Here is a 22,684-nt window from a genome sequence, read left to right on the forward strand (position 1 = left end):
TGAGGAGCTGTCTAGAGGTGATTTATATCAAGGTAGATATATCAGATGTATACTGAAGATCTGAGGAGCTCGACAGAGATTATGTGTATCAAGGGACATATATCAGACATATATTGGAGATCTGAGGGGCTCTCTGCCAAGTGATATATATCAAGGTAGATATATCGGGCATATATCGGAGATCTCGGGTGATGTTTATCATCTAACGTAGAGGTAATGTTCTGGAGGTGATGTATATCTAGGGACATTTATCAGATATATAACGGAGATCTGAGGGGCTCGCTAGAGGTGATGTACGTTTGGAGATCTGGAGGATTTTCTCTCTTTTATTCCTTTTTTTTTTTTTCAGTCAAACACAAAACACCCCCACGGCTATGCTGATCCTTGCTCAGCCTAGATCTGCTTAGGTGGGTCTAGAAATCCCGACCTCAGCCTCCATGAAGGTTGGATCTGTGGTGGATGCAGCACCGTCTCCACCATCTGTGTGGACTTTTCCTCGTTAAATAATGGCCGGGAGCTCCCTTGGTTTTGAGTTAATGGCTTTTCTGTAGTTCATGCTATCTTAGCCCAAGTATAAAGGCACTTTTACAGTCAAGTGAAGATTATAATTAACCAGGGGGATGGCAACAGCCAGTGTGAAATGGGAGCATGGCCAATGGCAATGCTGTTTCATTGCTTTTTCCCTTTTTTCTCCTTTTCAGACCCAGATTGTACCGCTAACCCTCAGTAAGATCCTGTGCCGGGGATTTGTCACCCTCCAGGAGCCGACAAGGACAGGACGGGACTGCGTCACCCTTCATCCTCTGCAGATAGACTGGCAACGAGCACGCCTTCGTTTTCCGGACGCATCTCGGTTCGACCTCTAAAACTCTTGATTTATTTTTTGTCCTTGGGAGATGTTCAAACCTGCCTGGGCAAAACCCTGGTCTGATCTAGCGCAGCCATAAGTCCTGCCTTCACCTCCAAGGGGATATTCCTACCTAAGTTTTCTTTGATTCCTATTTTCCCCACTATGCTGCAAAAAAAGTGCATTAAGATTGGACTTGCCCACCACGGCTTCACTGACACTGCTGAAAGACCTTCCCTAGTGCAGAAAGCTTCATCCTCTGCTTAATATTTTGCCTTCTCGTTTCATCATTTTCTCTAAATATTCAAATATTTCATCCTTTGGTTTCCCAGATTGTGATCCCTCCCCCAGAAAATCTTGGGTTTGGGGCAGCGGAAGGACACTTGCAGGGCAGTGGCTCCCTGAGCACCCCCCAAACGGTAAGGCTGTTTCACTTTATATTAAATAGGCAATTATATATGTTAATTGCACAATTATATATAGTAATCAAGTGGGATGTGGCGAGTCTTGACCTTAGTGGGGCTTTATTTGGGGGAATTTCTGCTCTTTTTTGGATGCACCTGAATTATATCACCTCTTTCCTGAATGCAGTGAGCATTTAGAGGGGAATTATAGGGTTTTTGCTGTGTTTTCCTTTGTTTTTTAGAAATCAGGCTGTAAAGGGAATCTTGCTTTAAAGCTCAAGTATTGAAAACATGTTGTTATGAGCCCTACAAGCCATGGCCAGCCTGGAGAAAAACACAGATATATTTTTGTACAAATACCCTGAAATATGGGCTGCTATCACTGCAAAATTTTGGCACATCAGTAGGAAGTGGAGAAATGGTCACCAGCTAAAAATAACTGAAACATGGAGCTTAAAATAAGATGTACATGAAACCAAGGGTCTCGCAGTCCTTCAGTCAACCCTGATCGCTAAAATTAGGGCTTGACAGAGTGACAAATATGCTTGATCTGTGCCAAAACTGTAGGCATTCAGCAGGTGACAAAGAAAATAAAACCCTGTTGGCTGCAACTTTCCTCCTAAAGGAGCAAAGAGAAATCTTTGGTCACTGAAAATGGAGGTGCTGCCTTCAGTTAGTACAAATAACCTGAAAAAGTGCCTTATTTCTTCCTAAACCAGTGATATTTAGGGTGGGGGCATCTCCGGGGAAAACCCAGAAGCTTCATTTGGTCCGTGGCACAGCAGCGCATCTTTTCTTTGAGTCTTGTCTTTTGAGTCTTGCCTCCTCTGAAAGTCCCTTTTAATAAACAGCAGCCAATAACAGCAGGATTATTTCCCCTAGGCTGCCCTTTCAGCCCTGATTCTTGCTGGTGACCTTCCCTCAGCCAAAAAATACCAGGATTAAAGATGTGATGAAGCAGTTGAATTTCTCATTAGTCTTCTTTTGCCTCCTTTCTAATAAAGGTACAGGTTGGGTTCACATTGAAATGACTTTTCTGGTGCGTTTGTGGGGGCTTGGGATCACCACAAGGACCTCTTTTGGGGGAGATTCTCCCTGCCTTGATGCCCTCTTTCCAATCCGTATTTTGATGTGTGTCATGAGATGCCTTGGCGCTTGTGTGCAAGGGCTTGGTGCCTCGCAATGTTCTTTGGACACATTGGGTTTTCCTCCTCTTGGAGGAAACTGAGCCTGTGGAGGACACAAGCACGTATCTGTGGAGGACACAAGTGCAACCTGGCCTGGGAAGCACCTCCAGCAAGAAGACCAAACCCAATCTTTTTAGCAAATTGTTCCAACAAGGTCCAGACACCTCCCACTAAAGGCACAGGAAGACGTGATGATGAGTGTCCTAATTACCTTCTGGGACAGAAGGCTGGCATTGCCCTAAGTGGTTGATGATAGAAACATCTATCCTGAAGGCATCTTCTGGGAAAGAACTTGGTTTCCCTTGGCCTTTTCCACCTTGTATGTGGGTCCCCACATTTTCTAGGCAAAACCCTCCATTTTGGCTTTCCTCCTCCAGAAGCCCGTACGTCCACAGAGGTGAACCTCCAAGGCCAGGTTGTACGTTTTGTCACTGCAAAAGAAGTGGCAAAAAAACCTGGCACATCTGTCTCACATGGTAACTACTTCTGTCCTTTTTTGTCCCCAGTTTCCTCATTGTGTTGAGTTCAGACCAGGCTGAACATATCTTAGGGTCTACCATTCAGAGTAAATGACAGTGTAATTAAGCATAATTAAAGGACTTCAAGACTATTTGTAACTCCCTAGCTAGCTGGAGCTTGTATAAATCTGCATCACATCTCAAACCTCTCTTTTGTCATTAGGGCTGGAAATATGGCAAAAAAATTGCTTTCAAATGGGCAAGTGAAAGATATTTAAATTGAGGCAATTAATCTAGTGGCTGACATCACAATCTTTGGTGTCTTGGCTCAGGGCTTGGATGGGGACAACTCTCTGTCAGGATGCCTCAAGGAAAACCATAGTTTTGTGTTCTCGTTTGTAGAGTCATTTCTCATTGGGAATTTCACATTTTAAAAGGAAATTCGGGGGGAGTAAGACCAGGAGGAGCCAGAGAGCTGCAAGAAACGGATGCGAAGCGGAAACTCAGCGAGTCAGGAGCTCTGATTTATCTGCCATATGGGAAAGAGGAAAACAACCAGCTCCAGAGGGATTTCTTTCCCTCTCCCAGAGGGAAAATTTGCAAGCATGATAGCAGGATATAGCAAGAAATGAGGCAGATTTAAGGGAAGAGAGGGTTTTTATTAGGTGTGCTGCAGCATCGCTCTGTTTTCAGGGCTTTTCCACAGGTGGGAAAATCTTTGCACGCTCCCATGCACATCTTGCTCATGTTTCTGCAGTTGGGTTAGGTCTGCTGGTTTTAGCCCAATTACTGCAAGCCCACCCAAAATCAGGTTTCCATTTAGACCGATTTCTGCAAGCTCACCAAAAAACAGGTTTCTATTTGTGTTTACATGGCCTAATTACTTGTGCAGGTGTTGGGAGATTTGCACGGAACCTGTGGACTTTGGTTTGCAAAATAAACACCACAAAAAGGCATTATTAAAAATTGCAGAGTTGCTAGTGGGGTGTTTATGGGCTGTTGCAAAAAGTCATGGCATAGTTTGTGGTGGGACCTTTGCTGGAACCATTGGCACATGTCTACGTTGAGTTTGCGGGTGGGTTTTGCACCGGCGTTGGTCTGATCTGCGCTTCGCAGTGCTTGTGCTGGCTGAGAAATTGGTGAAGGGCTGCAGTCGTCAGTTTGGGATGGAAAAATGTGGCTGATGGTTAAATTTTTGCTGAGCAAGACTGGTTTTGACCATGTTCCTTCTTGGCTGCCTGTCCTCGAAGCAACAGCTCTGATGTCACCTTTTGTTGGTGGGACAGAAGACATATAAAAATCGCAAATCTCCCAATTTTACAAGCTCCTTGTTCATCTTAGAACCATACTTAAGTCTCTTTTTCTAACCCATCTCTCCAATATCCATCGTGTTTATTTGCCATCATCTTTGTCCTCCAGGAAGCTCCTCTGAACCTGGCTGGGACCTTGGGGATGGGGCCTTCCCATTGCAGGACTGGCGCGGGGTTGAGATTTGGTGGTTTTGCGTGATGGAAATGTGGGTGCTCAGCAGTTCCTCTCCCATGGGATTAGCAGGTTGCAATTGAAAACGAAGAGCACAAGGCAAGGTTTGAAAGCATCAAGCAAGATTTTGATCATAAATTTTTCACAGTTAATTGCTCACAGTGGAGAACTTGTGGAAAATTAATCGGCTCCCTATTTTCTGCAAGCACTCTGAAGGCAACCAGAAACTTTTCCTGGACAATTTGTGTCCGGCAAGAGGAAGCTTGCGTATTTTTTGGGTTCCTCAGCTACGTTTCACTTCAAAGCTTTTTGATTTGCCCTCTGAAAAAATTCACAATTTGCTCTTTTGGGAACTTCTGTTGGGCCGGGGGCTGGATTGCACAAAATGCAAGTATTTTCAGGTTACTTTGAAGAAGCTTCTTTGATGTTTCCCTGTGCCAGTTTGTTTTGGAAGGTGCTTTAATGGTCTCCCTCTATAAAAATAACACTTTAAAATGTATGTAGGTATCTCAGCTCTCCACTTAAAAAAAATAGTACAAAGTTGTTTAATGCTGCCATTCAAGGTACATTAACCTTGTCTACTAAAGCTCTGACTGGCTCTTGCAGGTTTTATTCTCGTGTTTATGTTGCAGAGATGTCCCTGGAGCCTTTTAGGGATGGGTATCTTTGGAGAGGAGAGAAATATTTAGCAGTAATTGTTGCTCTCATTGGAAATTCATTATAGCAGCTCCCCCCTTTCTATGGAGGTGGAGTTGGGAGGAGAATTTGCAGATATTAAATAAATAAATGCAAATATTAAATAAATAAATGCTGTTTACCTCCACACCCAGGGGAAATGTCCCATCCAGTGACAAACCAAACCAGTGCTTGGCAAGGGTTTTTTGGCATTGTCTGACATGACGTTTCCTTCTCCTTTACTCCAGTGCTTATGCATTGACCAAGAGCTTTTTTAGGAGAAAAGCAGAAAAGGAGTTTGTTCTGCTCCAGGGTTTATCCTACAGAAATACCGAATCTCCCTCTGCTTTAGCCCATTGTTAGCAGAAGCACAGACTCAATTTGTCCTTTTTGATCAGGAAATACCTTGATAACTTGATGCTGGGCAGGGCATGAAGGTCAGCATTTAGGGAATCAGTATCTTGGTGGAGAGCAATGGATGCTCCCAGTGAAAACCCCTCCTGGATTTGGAAAGAGGAAATTTGTCTACCAAATATTCCTAAAAAAATTAAAAATATTCAGTGGTGCAGTGGTATTTCTTGCGCACATACTCCATATATCCTCAGGTGAGTCGTCACACAATCCCGCTTGAATTGGAACAAGAGGAATGACCAAGAATGGGTGATGTCTTGAAAAGTGGGATTATTCCCCATTTTCAACCATTTAATGGCATTCAGTTTATTTTTAATGAGCTCAGAGTGGCATAAGGGGGTTCCTTTAATAGCTAGTGAAAACCTGGTGTTTGTCTTCCAGGGTAACGGGTGAATTTTGGTAAAAACAAGCAAAAAGGGTGAGGGTTGGTGGATAGAAATGAGACATTCAAGAGCGAGAGGGTCGCTCTCGATTCACTTTATGGCCAATGGAGAGTCAGCATCACCCGCCGAGGGTGATCCCGTCCTTGCTGGTGGTTCAGAGCAAGATGTATCGTCCTCTGGAGGTGCCTCTCCCTTCCCCCTCGGCTATATTTCTTCATTTTAACTTAGATATATGCATATAATGAATGCATATATCATAAACTTCAGCATGCACAAGCCCTCTGTGAGGACTTAAAGAACTTAAAGCCTGCTGGAGGGAACATGACTAACACAGCATCATTGCAAATCTCAGAAACCCCCCCAAAATACTCTTTAGAAAAGGCAATCTTCCCTTAATACAGAAAAATACCTTCCTGTGGCCAGAAAAACATCCTCAAGTGTCTTTAATAATTTTGAAACTTTGGGTAGAGAAAAGGAAATGCCTGAAAAGCTGATTTTCTGATTTCTCACGTTGAATCCTCCGTTAACAATTGCATGTTTTGCTGTGGGGGAGAAGCTGCTAAATGAACCAGAAAAAACAATCCCCATTTTGCCATTGATTTGAAAACAACAGTTTCACCTTGCAAAGCTAATATTAACATTATCCACTGAAAACGCTAACGTGGAGTCCAACAGTGTGATTTTTTTTTTTTTTTTTTTGCATTCAGCTGTACTTCTAATAGGGTTTTACACCTGTTTTATTAATTGAGGAGGTTGTATTCACCTGGGCGTGGTGGACAACTGTCTGCAATACTTTGATTTTTTAAATAAGGCATCAGTGGCCACACTGGAAAAAAAACCCAACAAACCAACAAAAAACCCCACAACTTCCCAACCTAGTCTTTAATTATTTTTATTTGAAAGAGGAGGTAATATATTGGTGGCAAAAAGGCAGCCTATAAATCTGAGACTCTTAGGTAGACGCAACCTCTTTGGGAAATACATTTTCAACTTAATGGCAGTATTTCAGTGATAGCTGAAATAATTTTATTTCATAAGGAAATTTGGGATACTTTGATCTCAGGTTGCTGCCAAAAATCTAAAGTACTGCTGCTTCCGGAAATTAAAGAGCCTTTATGGGTTTTATTGCTCACCATTTTTTTCCTCTGTGCAAATGCCCCAGGAGCTGACTGAAATTCCTGACCTCCTCAACTTTTGTCCCCCCAAAATTCACTCTTTGCCCAAGATTTGATCATTGCCTCATGTGAGGGGTTGGCAGGTTTTGGTGAAGCTCTGCTTGTTTCAGCATCTGGATGCCTATGGTCAAGAGGTCATGAGGCTAAATTGATTTAAGAGGTGTGGAAAAAAAAAAAGGATTAATGAGTAAAAAAATATTAAAAATAAAAAAGGATTCCTGCATAAAATGGCAGATTTTGACCCTTTGCTGCCGATAAATCCATAGGGCTGACAACTTTGCACCATTATCCTGAGATTCATGGCTGGGGCTCCTGCGTGAAACACCCACCCAGCTTTTCCTGTGGGCACCAGGCGCTTCCCTGGATATTTATGGCGCCCAAGTGCATTTGTTTCCCCCGAGATAAATATACTGCTATCGGCAACAGCTGTCTCTCATTTTTATCCCTTTTTTTTTTTTTTTTTTTTTTTTAACATTTGGCTATAAGTCCTATTCTCCAAACAAATCAGCGCCCATAAAGCCTCAATGAATGGCTTGATTTTAGCAGGTTAGATGATATTCAGCAATTAAATTGGGCTCCGGACTGCCACCTTCTGGGAATATATTCAGCTGAAAAGCTTGCACCCCACAATAAATCGCTGCACGCTAGAGGTTGATTTGCTCCTGGCATGAACAATAGATGCCAAGCAGGGTTTTTTGTCCCAAAATAGCAATCTCTTTATTTTTTTTAGCTTCCCACTGAGATGTCTAGACCGTCACGGTGCTGAATTCTGCTTTTCTCCAGCTGTAGCTATTTCTGGTGGAGAGATTTCCCCTTGGTGTTACCCCTTGAGGACGTGCCTGCAGCTGTGAGCCGAGTTTTGACATCGGATACCGAAGATTTTAAGCCGCAAGTTCACTCAAGAGCAGATAATTTTGCCTCCTGCTATTTTGCTGTTGGGGAAAAAAGATGAAAAGCATCGATTTAATCCCATAAATGCAATATCCTTTTCACTGCAAGAGGTCTGTGTCATCCAAGGACCCCAGTCTGCCTTCCCAACCCACAGGATTTTGGGTGTGCTCTCTTAATACTCAATTCATGGGTCCTCCATACTAGTGTAAAGTTAAAAAAAAAAAAAAATTATTTATTCATGCAAAATAATAAGAGTGGCTTATCTTGTGTACACAGCACTTGGCTTTCCATGTGGGCTCAGTGCATGTATTCTCTTGGTACTTGGTGGTGCCTGTATAGCCCAAAGCCTCATGGAGAAGATCAGAATATCGCAAATCTTCCCTCAAAAAAACGTGGACCTCACAGAGAAGACTAGAATACTGCAGATCTTCCCCCAAATAACTATGAACCTCATGGGGAAGACCAGAATATTGTGAAGCTTCCCCAAAACACTGTGGAGAGTGGTCTGAAGACCCCAAATGTGCCTCAGTTTTTACAGAGCTCATCAGTATCCCCACTCCTCTGCCCTGTGCGAGGGCGTTTGTGCGTGTCACCATTTCATGGCAAAAGCGATGCTGACACTATTTTTTGGTAGATCACCTCACAATACCAAAAGACTTCACATAACTTTTTGCATTTCTTCATGGGATGGCACCATGGCTATTCTCCAGATGAGTAGCCAACAGGAAACCCAATGCAATGATAGGGATTGCAATGGAGGGAAACCTTCCAGAGGTTACAAAAATGATTCATTGCAGGGAGAAATGCCCTTTTGGAGGCTCTGGGGAGATTTTGCCAGGTGGCTTTGTGAGTTGGCTCAATATGGAGCTCAGAGTTTCAGAGAAGACTCAGGACAGGATTTTTTTTTTTAAGATTTAAACAAGATTATTGGCTTTTCTTCTGAAGCAACCACACAGCTGCAGTGAAATAATAGGAGAGGAGGCATTTTGGAGTTGAGTTGCTTTTCAGTTACATCTGTCACCAGGTCTATCCTTGGGGACAGCATCCAGCCAAGAGCTCCTCTACAAATTTGTCCCTTCCTGGTGCCCTTCTTTTTTCCCCATCTCCTTGGGACCTGAAGATAGCAAAAAAAGAGTCTGTTTTTCCCCCAAAGAACTATGCATTTACAGAAAGCAGAGCAACTTTAAGAGTTGTTGAGGGTGGCGTGTCTCAGACAACCACCTGGGTTCAAGGATGTCCATATGCAAAATCAGGGTTCGCTCCCCAGTTCAAATCAAGACAGATTTTGAACTCTCTTTCCTCATTTCTGTCCATTCAATTGCTATAGCGTTGGTCAACTCAATGTAGAATTCAACTGGGTTGGTCAAGTCAATGTAGGAGTCAACTATGTCAGTCAACTCACATTTGATACTCAATCTCCCCCTCTGGACTGAGCATGCAGTGCTTGAGGATATAACTCCATGGTGGCCAAAGGCAAAGAGACACATAATTTGGGGTTTTTTTAGTGTGTAATTTCAGAAGATTGAAAGTTTTACTTTTATGACTTGTCTTCTTGCTTCCAAAAAGGAGGAAAAACTGGAAAGGGGATAGAAATTCCCATTTAAGCACTGTGGTTATAGACATAAATGGTGCAAAGAAAATGCCCTGGGTTCACAAGGAAGAAAATATAACGAGGTTCAGTGATGGCAGCCATCACCTCCAAGAGCTCTTGCCTGGCTGCTCTCCAGGGAAGATCTCCTTGCCAGCGACCCTCTTCACCCCCGATCCATTTCTCATCCAAAATCACAAATCTCAAATAATCATCAAGTTATGATTAAGGGTCATCACATCATCTTGGGTTTCTTCCAGGGACTGGGTGGTGGAGCACTGTGCTGGGGTGCTCATGTGAGGAACGTCACCTCTCCTTTCTGTCCCCCTCTTTTTTTTTTTTTCCTTTCTGTGGAATTTTTGAGGGAAGAAATCGCCCTTAATCCAGCAGCACTTCTCCCACCTGCAGGTTCTCGATGTGACTCCCACCCAGGATGCACCATGTCTCCCCGGCACCGGCTCTGACGATGATGGCCACCCAGACGGTGCCCCCTCCTCCCTACCAAGACACCCCGCAGGTGAGTGTCCCCCATCACCCATGAGCTCCTCCAGACCCCTTGTGATCCCCAACTCCTGCACAAATTACCCTGTCTTCCAAAATAATGACTGTTACAAAGTATTTTACCCCAAAACTTAATTTCAGAGACTGACAAAAATTAAATCCCCTCTTGACACAGTCTCCAAGACTGAAGGGTTTTGAGTCAAAATGGTTGTTTGTTTCTTTTTTTTTTTTTTTCCCCCTTTCTGCTTATTTTGGTGTCATGGGGTCTTCATGGAAAGCTGACATGGTGGCACATTTGCAGCCAGCAGGTTAATAAGCTGGAAAGACGAAATGTCTAGCTAAACCGTGACAGGTTTAGCCGTAGGAATGGCCTTTTGATTTATTTTAATGGCATTTTTTGGCAACCCGTGGCAAGGGGAAAAAAAGACTTCATCTACAATGTTGCTCTAAGGGGTCGAATAACTTTTCTGAGCATCGTTACGGAGTTAAGTTATTATAAGAAGAGGAATTTGTCCAAGAGAAACTCTACTGGAGCACCCCAACGGGCTGGACGTGGGGGTTGGGGTTGAATTTCAGAGACAGTCCCGCTCCCCGCAGCCCATCCCAAGATTTTTTTGGGGTCAAATCCATATCACATTTCCACTTTCCTGGCTACAGTAACCAAATGGGGATGATCCCGATAGAGCGCTGAACAGGCTCTGTGTTCAAAGCAGCATTTTTTGGGGGTCCATATGGGAAATTTTTAGTTTTTCACCCATTTGCTGCATATCTCATCTGCAGAAGCAGAAAAACTTCCTCTCCTGGGAAAAAAAAAAAAAAAAATCAAGCCTGTTCTCTGCAAGCTAAAATAAATAAATCGAGTTTTACACCCCCTGTGAAGCCACCCGGGTCTCCTTTCTGCTCGTCTCCTTCGGTGGGAAAAGGTCACTTCTCACAAACGACACCTCGGTGGGGATTTTATGGCTCCTCCAACTTCTGTGTCATCATTTGCTCGCTTTGCTGCTCTGCTCTGAGAAGGGTTTTTTTTCCAAATTTTTTTTTTTCCCTGCGTCGAAACACGTCGCCTTTTTTGCTTACGCAGCAGGGAGTCGCGACGCCGTTTTAGTCCTAATGGGCAATTTAAGGGACTTTTAAAATAGCCGAGGTTTTCCACAGCATCCTACGGAGATGTACCCCCTACCTTCCCCATCCCTCTCCCTTATCTGCCCCCTGTTTTAATATGTTGAATTTGGGGGACACTCAGGAGCATCATTGCCCAAATCCCTCTTTTTTTTCTCCTATTGAGGGGTTGGGTTGCTCAAGCATTTTCCTTCAGTTTAGTGGGTTTGGAGGAAAAGCTGCAACCAAGAGTTGCTTTTTTTGTCTCAACACTGTGACTGCCTGTAAGCTTTTCACCTGAAAATCTGGGATTTCTAAGGTTTGGAAAAGCAAATTGCAGAAACTTGCTCTCCCCAAAAACAGGGAAGAGGTGGGGAGGGTTGGTGATAAATTAAAAAAATCAGTTATTAGAGCTACAACCAGCTCTTCATCATCAAGGGAACCGTTTTGGGGAGAAAAGCGCTAAAAAGGGGTTTGGGGGAGCTTTGCATTAGTATTTTACTGCAGAGGCTGTGCAAGCGATTACCCTCACTGTCAGAAATGTGCAAAAATGAAGCAGAAATGATGGGAAAAGCTGCCTTTTGGAGGAAAAAGAAATGCTTTAATAATCACCTGGTTCTGCTAAAGGGATGTAATATCATTTATACCGCGTGTGATCGTGCTTGCCGAGCAACTCTACCTGTTGAAAATTAAAGAGTCTGCATAAAAATCTACATAAAAATTATATTTTCCATAGTAAATTAAAAGAAAAAGCCAGGGGAAAGTCTTCAATCATTTCATTGTCAAAATTAGCAAGAAGAGGATGTTTTAAAAATAGGCATTTTTGGCACCGAAAGCAGCTTTGACCCCCCCCCAAGTGCTCTTGAGGTGGTTATATCGGGGACAAAAAAGGAAAGTTATGCAAATATATATATTTTTTTAATTCTAAAAATATTTTTTTTAAAAGTTTCAGATTAAAAATTGGGTGCAGATGTTGATTTTTCAGTAGGATCAATGAAACCCCCCCAACTCCTGGTGTCCTCAGCACGTTTTTGGGCTCAGAACCACTGTTTTCAGCATGTGTGACGGCGGTAGAGAAATTTCACTGTGAAACGCCAAGGACTAGGGTAAATATTGCTGATTTAGGAGATTTTCTTGCCCTGAAGACCTTCACCGTGATTGCTCTCTAGAGTTGATGCATTTGGCCATAGTCTTCAAAAAGACCTAAAGCAAGAGGAATTACCAAGTTTAAACCCGCGGGAAGCCCCGACATTGCCTGATGAGCAGCCGCTAACTCCGGCAAAGGATTTTCTTCCTAAACAAGTGGGAAAAAAACAAATACAATATAAAAAGGAATATAACGGAAGTGATGCGCATCGTCGAGCAACTGGCACCTCAGAAATCTCTGCTTTACCAGGGAGTCTTCCAAAAACATGGGGATTTTTTTATTTTCCACATTTTTAAACTTTTAAAAATACTTCTAAACATTCTTTACGTATTTTAAATGTATTTTTAACATATTTGTTACATTTTAAATTATGTTTACATATTTTTGCATCATTATTTCATATATTTTTAACCTTTTTTTACATTTATTTTACTTTTTTTTTTACAAAATCTTTTTGTACTTTTTTTTTTTTTAAATTTTATTTTACTTTTTTTTTTTCCTCCTGCAACTATTTTTGGGCATTTTTTGGAAAAAAAAGGGATCCCCTCCTGCCTTTTTTTTCAATGCCTGCAACTTTCATACCCAAATCCAGCCCCTTTTCCCCCATATTTCCCCATTTTCCCACTGCCAAGATGCTCACACTTCCAAGCCAGAAACCTGCTGCCTTTTTCCTCCTTTCCCATCCCCACCTGCTCCCCATAAAGCCATTTTTGGCTGCATTTTTGCCTTTCTCCCTGCCCAGCATCCCCACTGGGCTGCAAATACTCACATCTGAGCATCCTCTTGCCTCTTTTTCCACCAATTTGGGATTATTTTTATTTATTTTTTATTATTTTCTTTAGTCCAAGGTGAGGTAATGGCTTCAAAACAGCCGCAGAGGAGTCTTTTTTTTTGGGTAATAGCCCAATTAGTTGCAGACTTGGCTGGAAAGAGCCAACTTGGCAGGATCTCGGGGCAGGATGCGAAAAGGGCTTTGGTGTCCTTGTAAATGAGTGTGATGAGGGGAAAAAAATACGGAAAAAAAGGGGGGAAATGAGTTACTTTCATCCAAAAAAGTCATTTTCCAGGAGGATAAAAGGGAGAAAAAAGGGGAAAAAGAGAAAGAGGATGGGGATATACTCAGTGGCATGGTTGGAGCATCCCAAAATCCTCTTGCATTTTGGTTTTAGAAAGAAAATGGGGAAAAAAGGAGAAATCCAAACTGCTAGGATAGGAAAGGGAAGTGAACCCCAAATTTTCACTAATTTATTTAGCACTGGGGAAGGGGAGGGGGAGGGAAATCAAATCCACTTCTGGGTTGGGAGAGTTAGAAATTAAATAGCACCGGGTGAATTTACAGGTGCCAGAGCCAAACTTTGGAGTTATGAACAATAAAGGAGATTAAAAAAAAAAAAAAGCGCTGTATCGGCAGCAAAAGGTCAGGCAGGAGATATTAAAGTCAAACATTTTAAAAGCAAAAGGTGTTGCAGTTTTGGCCCAGCTCGGGTTTATGCAGCTTTTAAGGGAGTCGAGAAGCTTTTTTACGTGGCAAGAAGCTGAGTACGAGTGTGGGTTTGGCTGGAGAAGACTGTGGGCATACACATGTATACACATAGGTATCATATATATATGTATATATGTGTGTGTATACGTATGTTTATATATAAATAATCACAGAAATAAAAACAGAAATCTATTAGACAATTATATATATTTTATTTCTATACAAATAAACACAAATAAATATAGAAGTATACTAGACAAATAAATTATATATAGATATTTTATTTATATGTAAAGGAAGTTAATATATAAGTATGTTAGACAAACAAATAAATTATATATATATATAATACTTAGCAAGAGGCAGAGCCTTCCTTTTGCTACCCAGCTCAAGGGAGTATTGAAGATTTGCTGGTGAAAACAAGCAAATGCTAATTTTTTCCAGCATTTCAACACCAAAGCAGGCAAAAGACCCACTTTGCGTTAATTTTCCACTGAGATTTTGAGCTAAACCCACCAGATTTGAGGGGTTGCTGATGCATTTGAACCCAAATTGATTAAAATTCTCCCTGAACTACTTTTTTTTTTACAAAATCTTGTGAAGATAGTGATGTGTCGTGCTGTGTATGTCGTACCTGTCTGCAGCCCAGCAGTAAATAATTCCAGTTTCTTTAATGCAATTGTTAATTTTCAGTGGAAATTGCCCCTCAATACATGCAATCCTGTACATGTTGTGGTGGCAGTTGTGGGGGTGGCACTGGAAGGACGTGCAGTGATTTGCATGTGCACTGGCACGCATGCATTTCACATCTTAAATACATATATTTAACTAAAATAATTGCAATTTTTTAAAAAGCAAAGTCTTAGTTAGCAGGATGATTTATCCCATAGCAGATGTAATTTTGCCTGTACATTTCCAGCCCTGGTGCATTGCAATTCTCACTGCACTGGGGCTAAAGATGGGTGATTTGGGCACGGGCAAAAAAAAGAAAAAAGCTTGACTTTTTTTTCTTTTTTTTTTTTTGGCTGGCTTCTCACAGCGCAAAAATGACTCATTCCTGGGCTTGGCAGGTTGGAAGAGGCTCACGTAATTTTGGAAGAAGGTTTAAAATGCCTGTGTGTCTAGACAATAATACCTGCTTTGAAAAAAACCTTGGCAAGCAGCAGCATTGCAGCTGATTTAATCTGGGACTTCTGCAAAGCATCCCTTAATAAATTACCCCCTGCCTTTGCTTTGCTGCTGATGCAATAAGGATGTTGGGTTTTTTCCTGTATTTTTCCTAAATAAAAAGTGGAAAAAGTGGGAAAAACATAAACCAACCTAATCTCAGGATTAGTTGGAATGCAAGTATAGTTTTACCTCCCCCAAAACCATCCTGCACAGACCCCCATCACAGGGCTGCCTCCTCCTAAATTTTAAATTCAGAAAGCTGCAAAACTCAGTGGAAAAGTGGCACAAACCCCATTTTTTGTTTTATTTCCTTCCTTTTTTTTTTTTTTCCTCTCCTTTATTTTCTTTTCCCCCCTCCCAGATGACGGCCACAGCCCAGCAGCCCACCAAGGCCCAGCCCGTGCATCTCGCCACGCCGGCGGCGGCCGCCAACGCGCCGGTACCCGCCGCGGCCGGCGACCCCCAGGCGCAGCTGGAGGCCGACAAGCGAGCTGTCTACAGGTGATGCAAGCTAATATCAGTGTGCATTAATTAATTAATGCATTCATTAATGCATTATTTCATTAGTGCGTTAGTTATTGCAATGCATTATTAATGCATTGATCGGCGATGCAGTAATTAACGCATTGGTCAATGCATCGATTCGTTGATGCATTCGTTATTATAATGCATTATTAATCTGCTATTCTAATGCATTAATTAACACACAGGATTGGGGGGATTAGCCATTAGCTCCCTTTTAGCAATAAGAACTATTGACGATAATGCATGGCGGTGGAGCTCCTTCATGGGCCTTGTTTTGCAGCATCTCCCCCCCTCCAATATATTCACTCCCCCAAAAACCCAGATTGATCTTTTGACTTTTTTATTTTCTTCTTTTTTTTTTTTTTTTTTTTTTTTGGCAAAACCGTGCAATTTTGGTCTGAAAAAGCACCCAGAAGGAGTAAAGTCACGCATTAACCTGAAATACGCAGTTAATGCATCCGTACAGGGCGCGGGCAGCAATGGGCACAGGATGGATGAGTCCCTCCAGTCCCCTTTTTTTGGTCACTTTGAAGATTATAATATATAATATTGTAATGTATGCAGTAATGTTATAGTATAATTGCAATAAGTAACAGTATAATTATGTAAATACTATAATTATAGAAGCAATATGTAATTATTTAAGTGATATGTAATTATTTACAATATTATAATGTATACAGCAATGATGTAACAATAATGTATAATCTTATAATATAATTAGGATTAAGGTTTAAGGTTACAGATTAGCCCCCCCCCCAGTTAATGGCCAGGGCCGCAGGGGGTTGTGAACCAAAAAATTGCAGCTTGGAAGTGAAGGAATTAAAATATTTTGACTCCAAATATTCAAATACGATGAGTCCAAATGGTCTGGAAAGGCAGATGAAGGCATGGAATAAACCCACCGGTTTCCCAGGAAAATGCAAAGGATTATTCACAGTGAATCTCAAGATTTTTTCCAGTGATGGAAATAATTTTCTCAAGGCAAAAGAGGTCATTCAAGAAAAAAAAAAAACACCTTTTCTTTGCACTTCTGCAAGGACTTTTACAGCATTCATGAGATAACGAAAACCAAAAAACCCACGCTTTTTTAACAGCCTTAACTTGAAGGTCAACAAAATGCCAGAAATACCTTTTTGGAGGTATTTCCCACACAGAAAAGTAGGAAAAAATTATTGGCTGGTCCCACGTGTGGACTTGGTTGCCCAAACCTGGATGCTTGTTTTTGGGTACCAGCCAAAACTACCCCCCAAGTATCTTTTAATCTCTAAAACCACACCTAACCAGCCTTTTCTTGCTGCATGCAAAACCTGAATATTCACCTCTACAACATTTAATATGAATTGTGTGTACGTCATTAGCTATCAAATGCACACAGGGAGGTTTTTAGCCCTCCCAGGGCTGTACCCTCCACCCAGATCAGTGGATTTTTGTTAATTTTCAATAATTGCACCAAGGCAGAAGGCATCAGCTATAAGCATCGGTTGATCAACCTGGAGGGAAATCACTGGGAAAATGCAATGGGAAATATAAAAAACGCTGGACAAGTCACTCCATTGGGTTTTATGCTCTAGCAGGAGGTTTATCACCCATAAAAAAAATAGAAAAAAGGGAAAAAAAATTAATTCTCCCCCCTCTCTGCTTGGCATGGGAGCATCTTCGCAGGGACGTCCAGCAGCATCACTTCTCTGCTGTGATTTTTTCCCAGCTAAATTATTTTCTTGACTTCATGCAACAGCAGGGCTGGGACTTCCCAACAGATTTCGGTCCAGTAAAGATGATGCTCCTGTGGGAACTGATGCTTAAACCACCCCAGCATCACAAACTGGGTTTTTTCAAATGGGAAACAGCTAAATTTCTTCGCATTAAGTTTTTTTTTATTTTTGGGGAGGGGGCAAGGGGTATATTGGAGCAGGGTAAAAAAAAAAAAATTCATGTTGTGATGTGCCCACAGTGCTGCCAGTTCTTGGGCAGAGCCCTGCTGAAAGTGCAAAATTAGGCCATTAGAGGGATTCATTTCTCTTTATTAGCCTGTGTCGAATCCTTTTTATTAGTGGCTGCAAACGACTGCTCTCCAGCATGAAAATGTCAGGTCCAGTTCAGCCCTTTTATGTGGAGGATTCCCTGAAAAAAAAAAAAAAAAAAAAAAAAAAAGTTTTTTTTTGCAAAACCGTATTCAGCAAAAGCAGATTTTTCCACCCCAAAACTCCTCCTTATGCTATGGGAGTGATTTTCTGCCTCCGTAACACTTGTGATGGGGAAATCCTCCTGTTTGCCCACCCATCCTCCTTTTCACCCCACAAATATCATAGGGGGGATGGGATCCTGCTCTCAATTTTCGTGCCACAGCCTCCGCCTGCACACCCACCATGGTGGCTGTTCCCTTCCCCTGCCTGTTGTCGTCACAAGAAGGCTGGAAATAGAGAAAACTGCATATTTCTTCCATACAAAAGGGGGAAAAAATTGCAACAGCGATTCAGCATATAGCTTGCAGTGGGAACCCAAATTTCACTGCTCCTCCGGCTGCACTTGACTACAGGCCTTGGTGCTCTCCCTTAACCAGTCCCTGGAAGTTTTGCATCTCCCCCTGTCGTTTTATTTTAATTTTTAAAAACTTTAATGTTGATTTATGTTACTTTTTGTTTGTTTCTTTTATTTTGGTTTGGATTTTCTTATTTTACTTTAATTTTTATTTATGTTTGTTTAGTTAGTTTGATTGGATTTTGTTTTATTAATTTTAAATTTTAAATTTTATTTTATTTTATTTTATTTTATTTTATTTTATTTCCAACTGAAATGCAAACCACCACCCCCTCAGCCACATGCCTCCCCCACCTCCTCCCCCTGCCAGTGCTCCAAGACATTCATGGGGGGTCAATAGCAGCACTGCCTCAATTATTAATACTGCAGAGTGTGGTGTGATGCCAGCAACGGTCTTAATAACCCCTTGGTCAATGCAACCCCTCAAAGCAAATGGGCTACAAATTGCTCAGGGGCTGCAATCCGCATCCTGCCCCCCCCAAAAAAAAAACCCCAACCCATCCTTGGTGTAATTCTGTGCCTTTGCTCCTAATTGAAGGAGCAGCTCTGGAAATGGCAGCAGGTACCTGCCTCTGAGACGCCGGTTCATAAGTCCCAATAATTCAGCCTGCCGCCTGGAATTTGCCTTTCATATCCCTTGGCTAAGCCCCGGCGGGGCTGCCAAAATTATGAAATTATTTCCCCCCCTTCCCCGTTCTCCGCTCCAGCCTCAGCGAATCTTGCATTAAACTGGGATCAGGACAGATTAAACTATAATATGCTGTGGTATTAGCAGCTGCAAATGAAGACTTAGCCGAGGGGTTTAACCCCTTCGCTTGACTCCAGCTTGGAAAAGGCTGGCAGGAAGTGATTCATAATCATCTTTTGGACCATTTTTTGGAGGTAAAATGGTGGAGCAGATCCTATTGCGCTGGTATAACTGGGGTGATGTGGGAGACCATCCCTGGAGCAGCATTTTGCATTTCTCCTCTGAGAGACGCCATAAAAACATTTTTTAAAAAAATTTGTGCAGCTGGAGAGGCTCATTGAGGGTTGTGCTACCTCCTGGTCTTCACCCCCTTCTCCGTGTGCTTTGGTGTTGTAGGTATATTGCATCTATTTAGCATCTTCATTAAAGCAAATTGTGGATTTGCAGGAATCGCAACGCTGTTTTCTAATCATTAGAGGAATCGTGGATTTGCAAGCAGAATTGCAAATCTTTGTTTTCCAAGAGTCATCATGTGGTAAGAAAGCAATGGGATTTGACTCATCTTCATGGACAGACATGGATATGCTTGACAGAGGTGTAAAGAGACCTCTTGGTGGAGAAGCAACCCATGACAAGGCTGGCCCAGAGGATACTGTGGGCATGTAAAAATACCAACTCATCCCCATCTGGTCTGTCCAGCCAAGAGAGACATTTTGGGGTAGAATATTACCATCGATGAGTGGGTGCTGATACTGATTCCCAAAATACAAAGCTACCAGGACAGCAGATGGCTCCAAGACAACCACCCTGAAGCCAAAACTTTTTGTCCATGGCAAAACATTTTGGAGATGCTGGCTTTGGTGCAGTGACGGAAAGCACCAAGACGTTGGGAGAAGCCATTTCCTGGTGAAGAAGATGCTGAATTTTGCAACTTTTAAGCTTTTATTGTTGGAGGTCTAGAGGGAGCACTTCTGTCACTGGCTTGGGGAGTGAGGTTTGCACCACCAGGCTTTTGCAAGCTGGGGGGGAATGGATGGATGGTGTGGGGTAAAACTGGACGTGGGACCTAAACCAGCGGGGCATTATGGGGGTCTCCTTTGTCCTCTGCAGGCACCCGCTGTTCCCGCTGCTGACTCTGCTCTTTGAGAAGTGTGAGCAGGCGACACAGGGCTCCGAGTGCATCACCTCGGCCAGCTTTGATGTCGACATCGAGAACTTCGTCCACCAGCAGGAGCAGGAGCACAAGCCCTTCTTCAGCGATGACCCTGAGCTGGACAACCTGGTAGAGGCAGATGGGGCTTGGCAGATGGTTTTTGGGGGGTGGGGAGGAGGTAGGGGGTGAGGAACAAATTATGAAGATCTACCACCTTGAGAAACATCTTTGGGCTCCGTTTGTAGTTTGGCCATCTTGGCAATGTTCTCCATAGACCTCGTGAGACCTTCTTCAGGACCTTCTTTAAGATCTTTTCCATAAGATACCCTGTGAGAACAAATCCATGCCCAATTTTTCGCTGTTTTTCCACACAAACGCCATGAGGTCAAAACATTTCCTGGAAACAGCCAAGACTGGTGGCTGGTTTGTGCCCCAAAACTTTCAATCTCTGCAGGAATTACTGCTCTCTGGTGCAACATGCAATAGCGCTTGAGTGCTTGTCTGGCACCATCTTATTTCAAGGGTGACAGACAGCTCTTGTCCTAGAAACAAGGCAAAATAAGAGCTTTTTTCAAAAAGGGTGATGTGTATCAATGGTTTGGGACACTGTGGATCATTTTTGGTGGCTTTCCTGTCATAGCAACCCAAATCTCCTACTGTACCCATTGCTGCTGGAAGGTGCCTCGGAAGACTTCACTTGGGATGGAGCTTTTCTCTTGTGTGGACCTCAGAAAACATCTTCAACTCCCATTATTTTGTTCAGGAAGCTCCACATGTGGTCTCTCTGGCCAGCGTGTGCACCATCTTGGTGCACTCCCAGCGCTCCGCAAGAAAATTTTTAAGGTCAGACGAGGCAATTTTGCCTACCTCTGCTGATGCAAAGCAAAACACCTTCCCAAGGGGTTGGCATGTCCCCTGGGATATGTAGCAGAGGGATTTCCATCCCAGAAAAGAAGCAAAATCAGGCAATTCATAGGCAGCTTTTTCCAAATATTACCAATATTGAAGAGGTGATCTTGTCCAATGACCTGGCATGAAGGGAAGAAGAATGAGCAATTATCATCCAAGTGCAAAAACTACCACTTTCCTTAAAAAAAAAGCAAGAAACACTTTCAAGATGGATTAAAATCCTGCATCCTTTGTGCCTGATTTCAGCTTGTGGAGAGTTTTGCGACATCACAAAATCAAGAGTGGCTTAGCAGTTTGTGGAAAGCCCTCCAAAAAGATTGCAGGCCATGCAAAGCCCCATTTACAGATTTCTAAACCCATTTCACAATGTCTTATAGCCAAGAACAGAAATGGCTCTGGGACGAGCAACCAAAAAAAAATCGGTACTTTGGATTATTTCAGTTTTGGGACTGAACATGCATCAAATGTTGAGGTGCACCCAAATAACCACCATCATGTTAAATTACGTACGAATGGGTGCAATGATTGAGCAAGAGGGAGATGGAGCCAGCTGAAGCTAAAAATACCTAAAATTTTGGGGAAGGAAAACCTACTTCTACATATATTAAGCTGAAACATCTCCAGCCAAATGGTCAGTGCAGGTAGGGTGACCACAGAGGCTATTTTCACTGGTTTTTTGTTGGTTTCTTAAAAAACCCCACAGCAGTCATCTTTTTTTGGGCATGTTTTGGAGTAACTCTTGCTGCTGAGGTGAAATCTGGCCGTGGGCAGTTACACTGATCCCATGTATGACCTTGCAGCACTGGATATGTTCATATTTATACTCATATTCATATTCACGTATATATATGTATGTATTTTTGCCCTGTTTCTAGGACATATGTCTATCTATACATTCTATCCAATTCCAAGAACTTTGCCAAAAGCCATCCAAATCACTCAGTGTGGTTGGCCTCCATCAAGACAGATGATTAATGTGAAGCTGAAGAAGGACCATTCCTATCGGTGGGAAGCACCAACTGAAGGGAATTTTGGATGAAAAAGCCTTGCAGTGCTCAAACTCAACATTTCAACCTGTTCCTGAGCTGACGCTTCTTCCCTATTTGCATTGTCCTTTTTTTTGGTGATTTTTTTTGGGGTGTTTTTTTCTTTTAATGCCACCAATTTGCCAGAAATCGGCAATGGCAAAGCAGGGATGAAAAGGCCAGCGGCATTAGCTATCATTAGAATAAGAGTCATGTATTCCTCACCGCCGAGATGCACATAATTAGAAATTAGAAAAAGGTCAGATCTCACCATTATCAACTCAATCAGCTGCCGAGTGCCACACAGTCAATTAATTCAGCATCTGTATTTTTTACAACCCCGCGCACGTACGCCGTCGGACTGTAACTCTTTATCCGGACAGATATACGACGCAGCGGAGCAGGGACATAAAATGAGACCCTAAGCAAATGAGCTGAGATAATTGAGAGATTTATTTTTTATACATATATGTGTCAGGTCTTCTTGCCTTTGCCCTTGAATATTGACTTTCATGGCCGTTGAGCCCTGGGAGGATGCGGAGAGCCGGGGTGCAACGCCTCCACCTTGTGCTTTGCCTGCACCAACTGCAAAGGAGGAAGAAAAAAGGACAAAAAAAGCAAAAAAGGGAAAAAAAAAAAATTCCAGGCACAACCCATCATCCCTGTTGTTTGCCAATCAAAAATTTGCTTTCTCTGTCGTGGAGCTGCCACCTGTTTCTCCCTGGATTTTTCGGGATGTTTCCCAACCATGGCGACTTGTAGTTTGTAAAGATGACCACTAAAATTTGCAAGTTAAAAACACCCTTTGAAATGCAAAGACGCTTTGTTACATAAAACCGGATTTATTGCCCCGGAGTGAATAGCTGAAATTTTATATATTATGCAAGATTTCAAACAGCGGCTGTAAAACTTAAGGTTTCAGCTCAGCAAGAGGAATGTTTTA

The 22,684-nt window shown here is 42.4% G+C and overlaps 1 protein-coding gene across 5 annotated transcripts in view; it reads left to right on the forward strand.

The window, feature by feature from the left end:
• The window catches only part of PKNOX2 (PBX/knotted 1 homeobox 2), a 96,656-nt gene that overhangs the window by 59,132 nt on the left and 14,840 nt on the right, over nucleotides 1-22,684 (forward strand). For 4 of the 5 annotated variants that reach the window (XM_074927676.1, XM_074927679.1, XM_074927675.1 and 1 more), the window contains 5 exons: nucleotides 702-853; nucleotides 1,180-1,266; nucleotides 9,910-10,018; nucleotides 15,262-15,401; nucleotides 19,765-19,936. In XM_074927676.1, coding sequence (XP_074783777.1) covers nucleotides 9,935-10,018; nucleotides 15,262-15,401; nucleotides 19,765-19,936 — 396 coding nt within the window. In that variant the 5' untranslated portion in view covers nucleotides 702-853; nucleotides 1,180-1,266; nucleotides 9,910-9,934. Of the gene's footprint in view, nucleotides 1-701; nucleotides 854-1,179; nucleotides 1,267-9,909; nucleotides 10,019-12,078; nucleotides 12,207-15,261; nucleotides 15,402-19,764; nucleotides 19,937-22,684 lie in introns of those variants that run through there. The other variant, XM_074927678.1, reaches the window with a different exon arrangement.

The sequence above is a fragment of the Athene noctua genome, chromosome 26 (assembly GCF_965140245.1).
Source record: "Athene noctua chromosome 26, bAthNoc1.hap1.1, whole genome shotgun sequence".
NCBI lineage: Eukaryota > Metazoa > Chordata > Aves > Strigiformes > Strigidae > Athene > Athene noctua.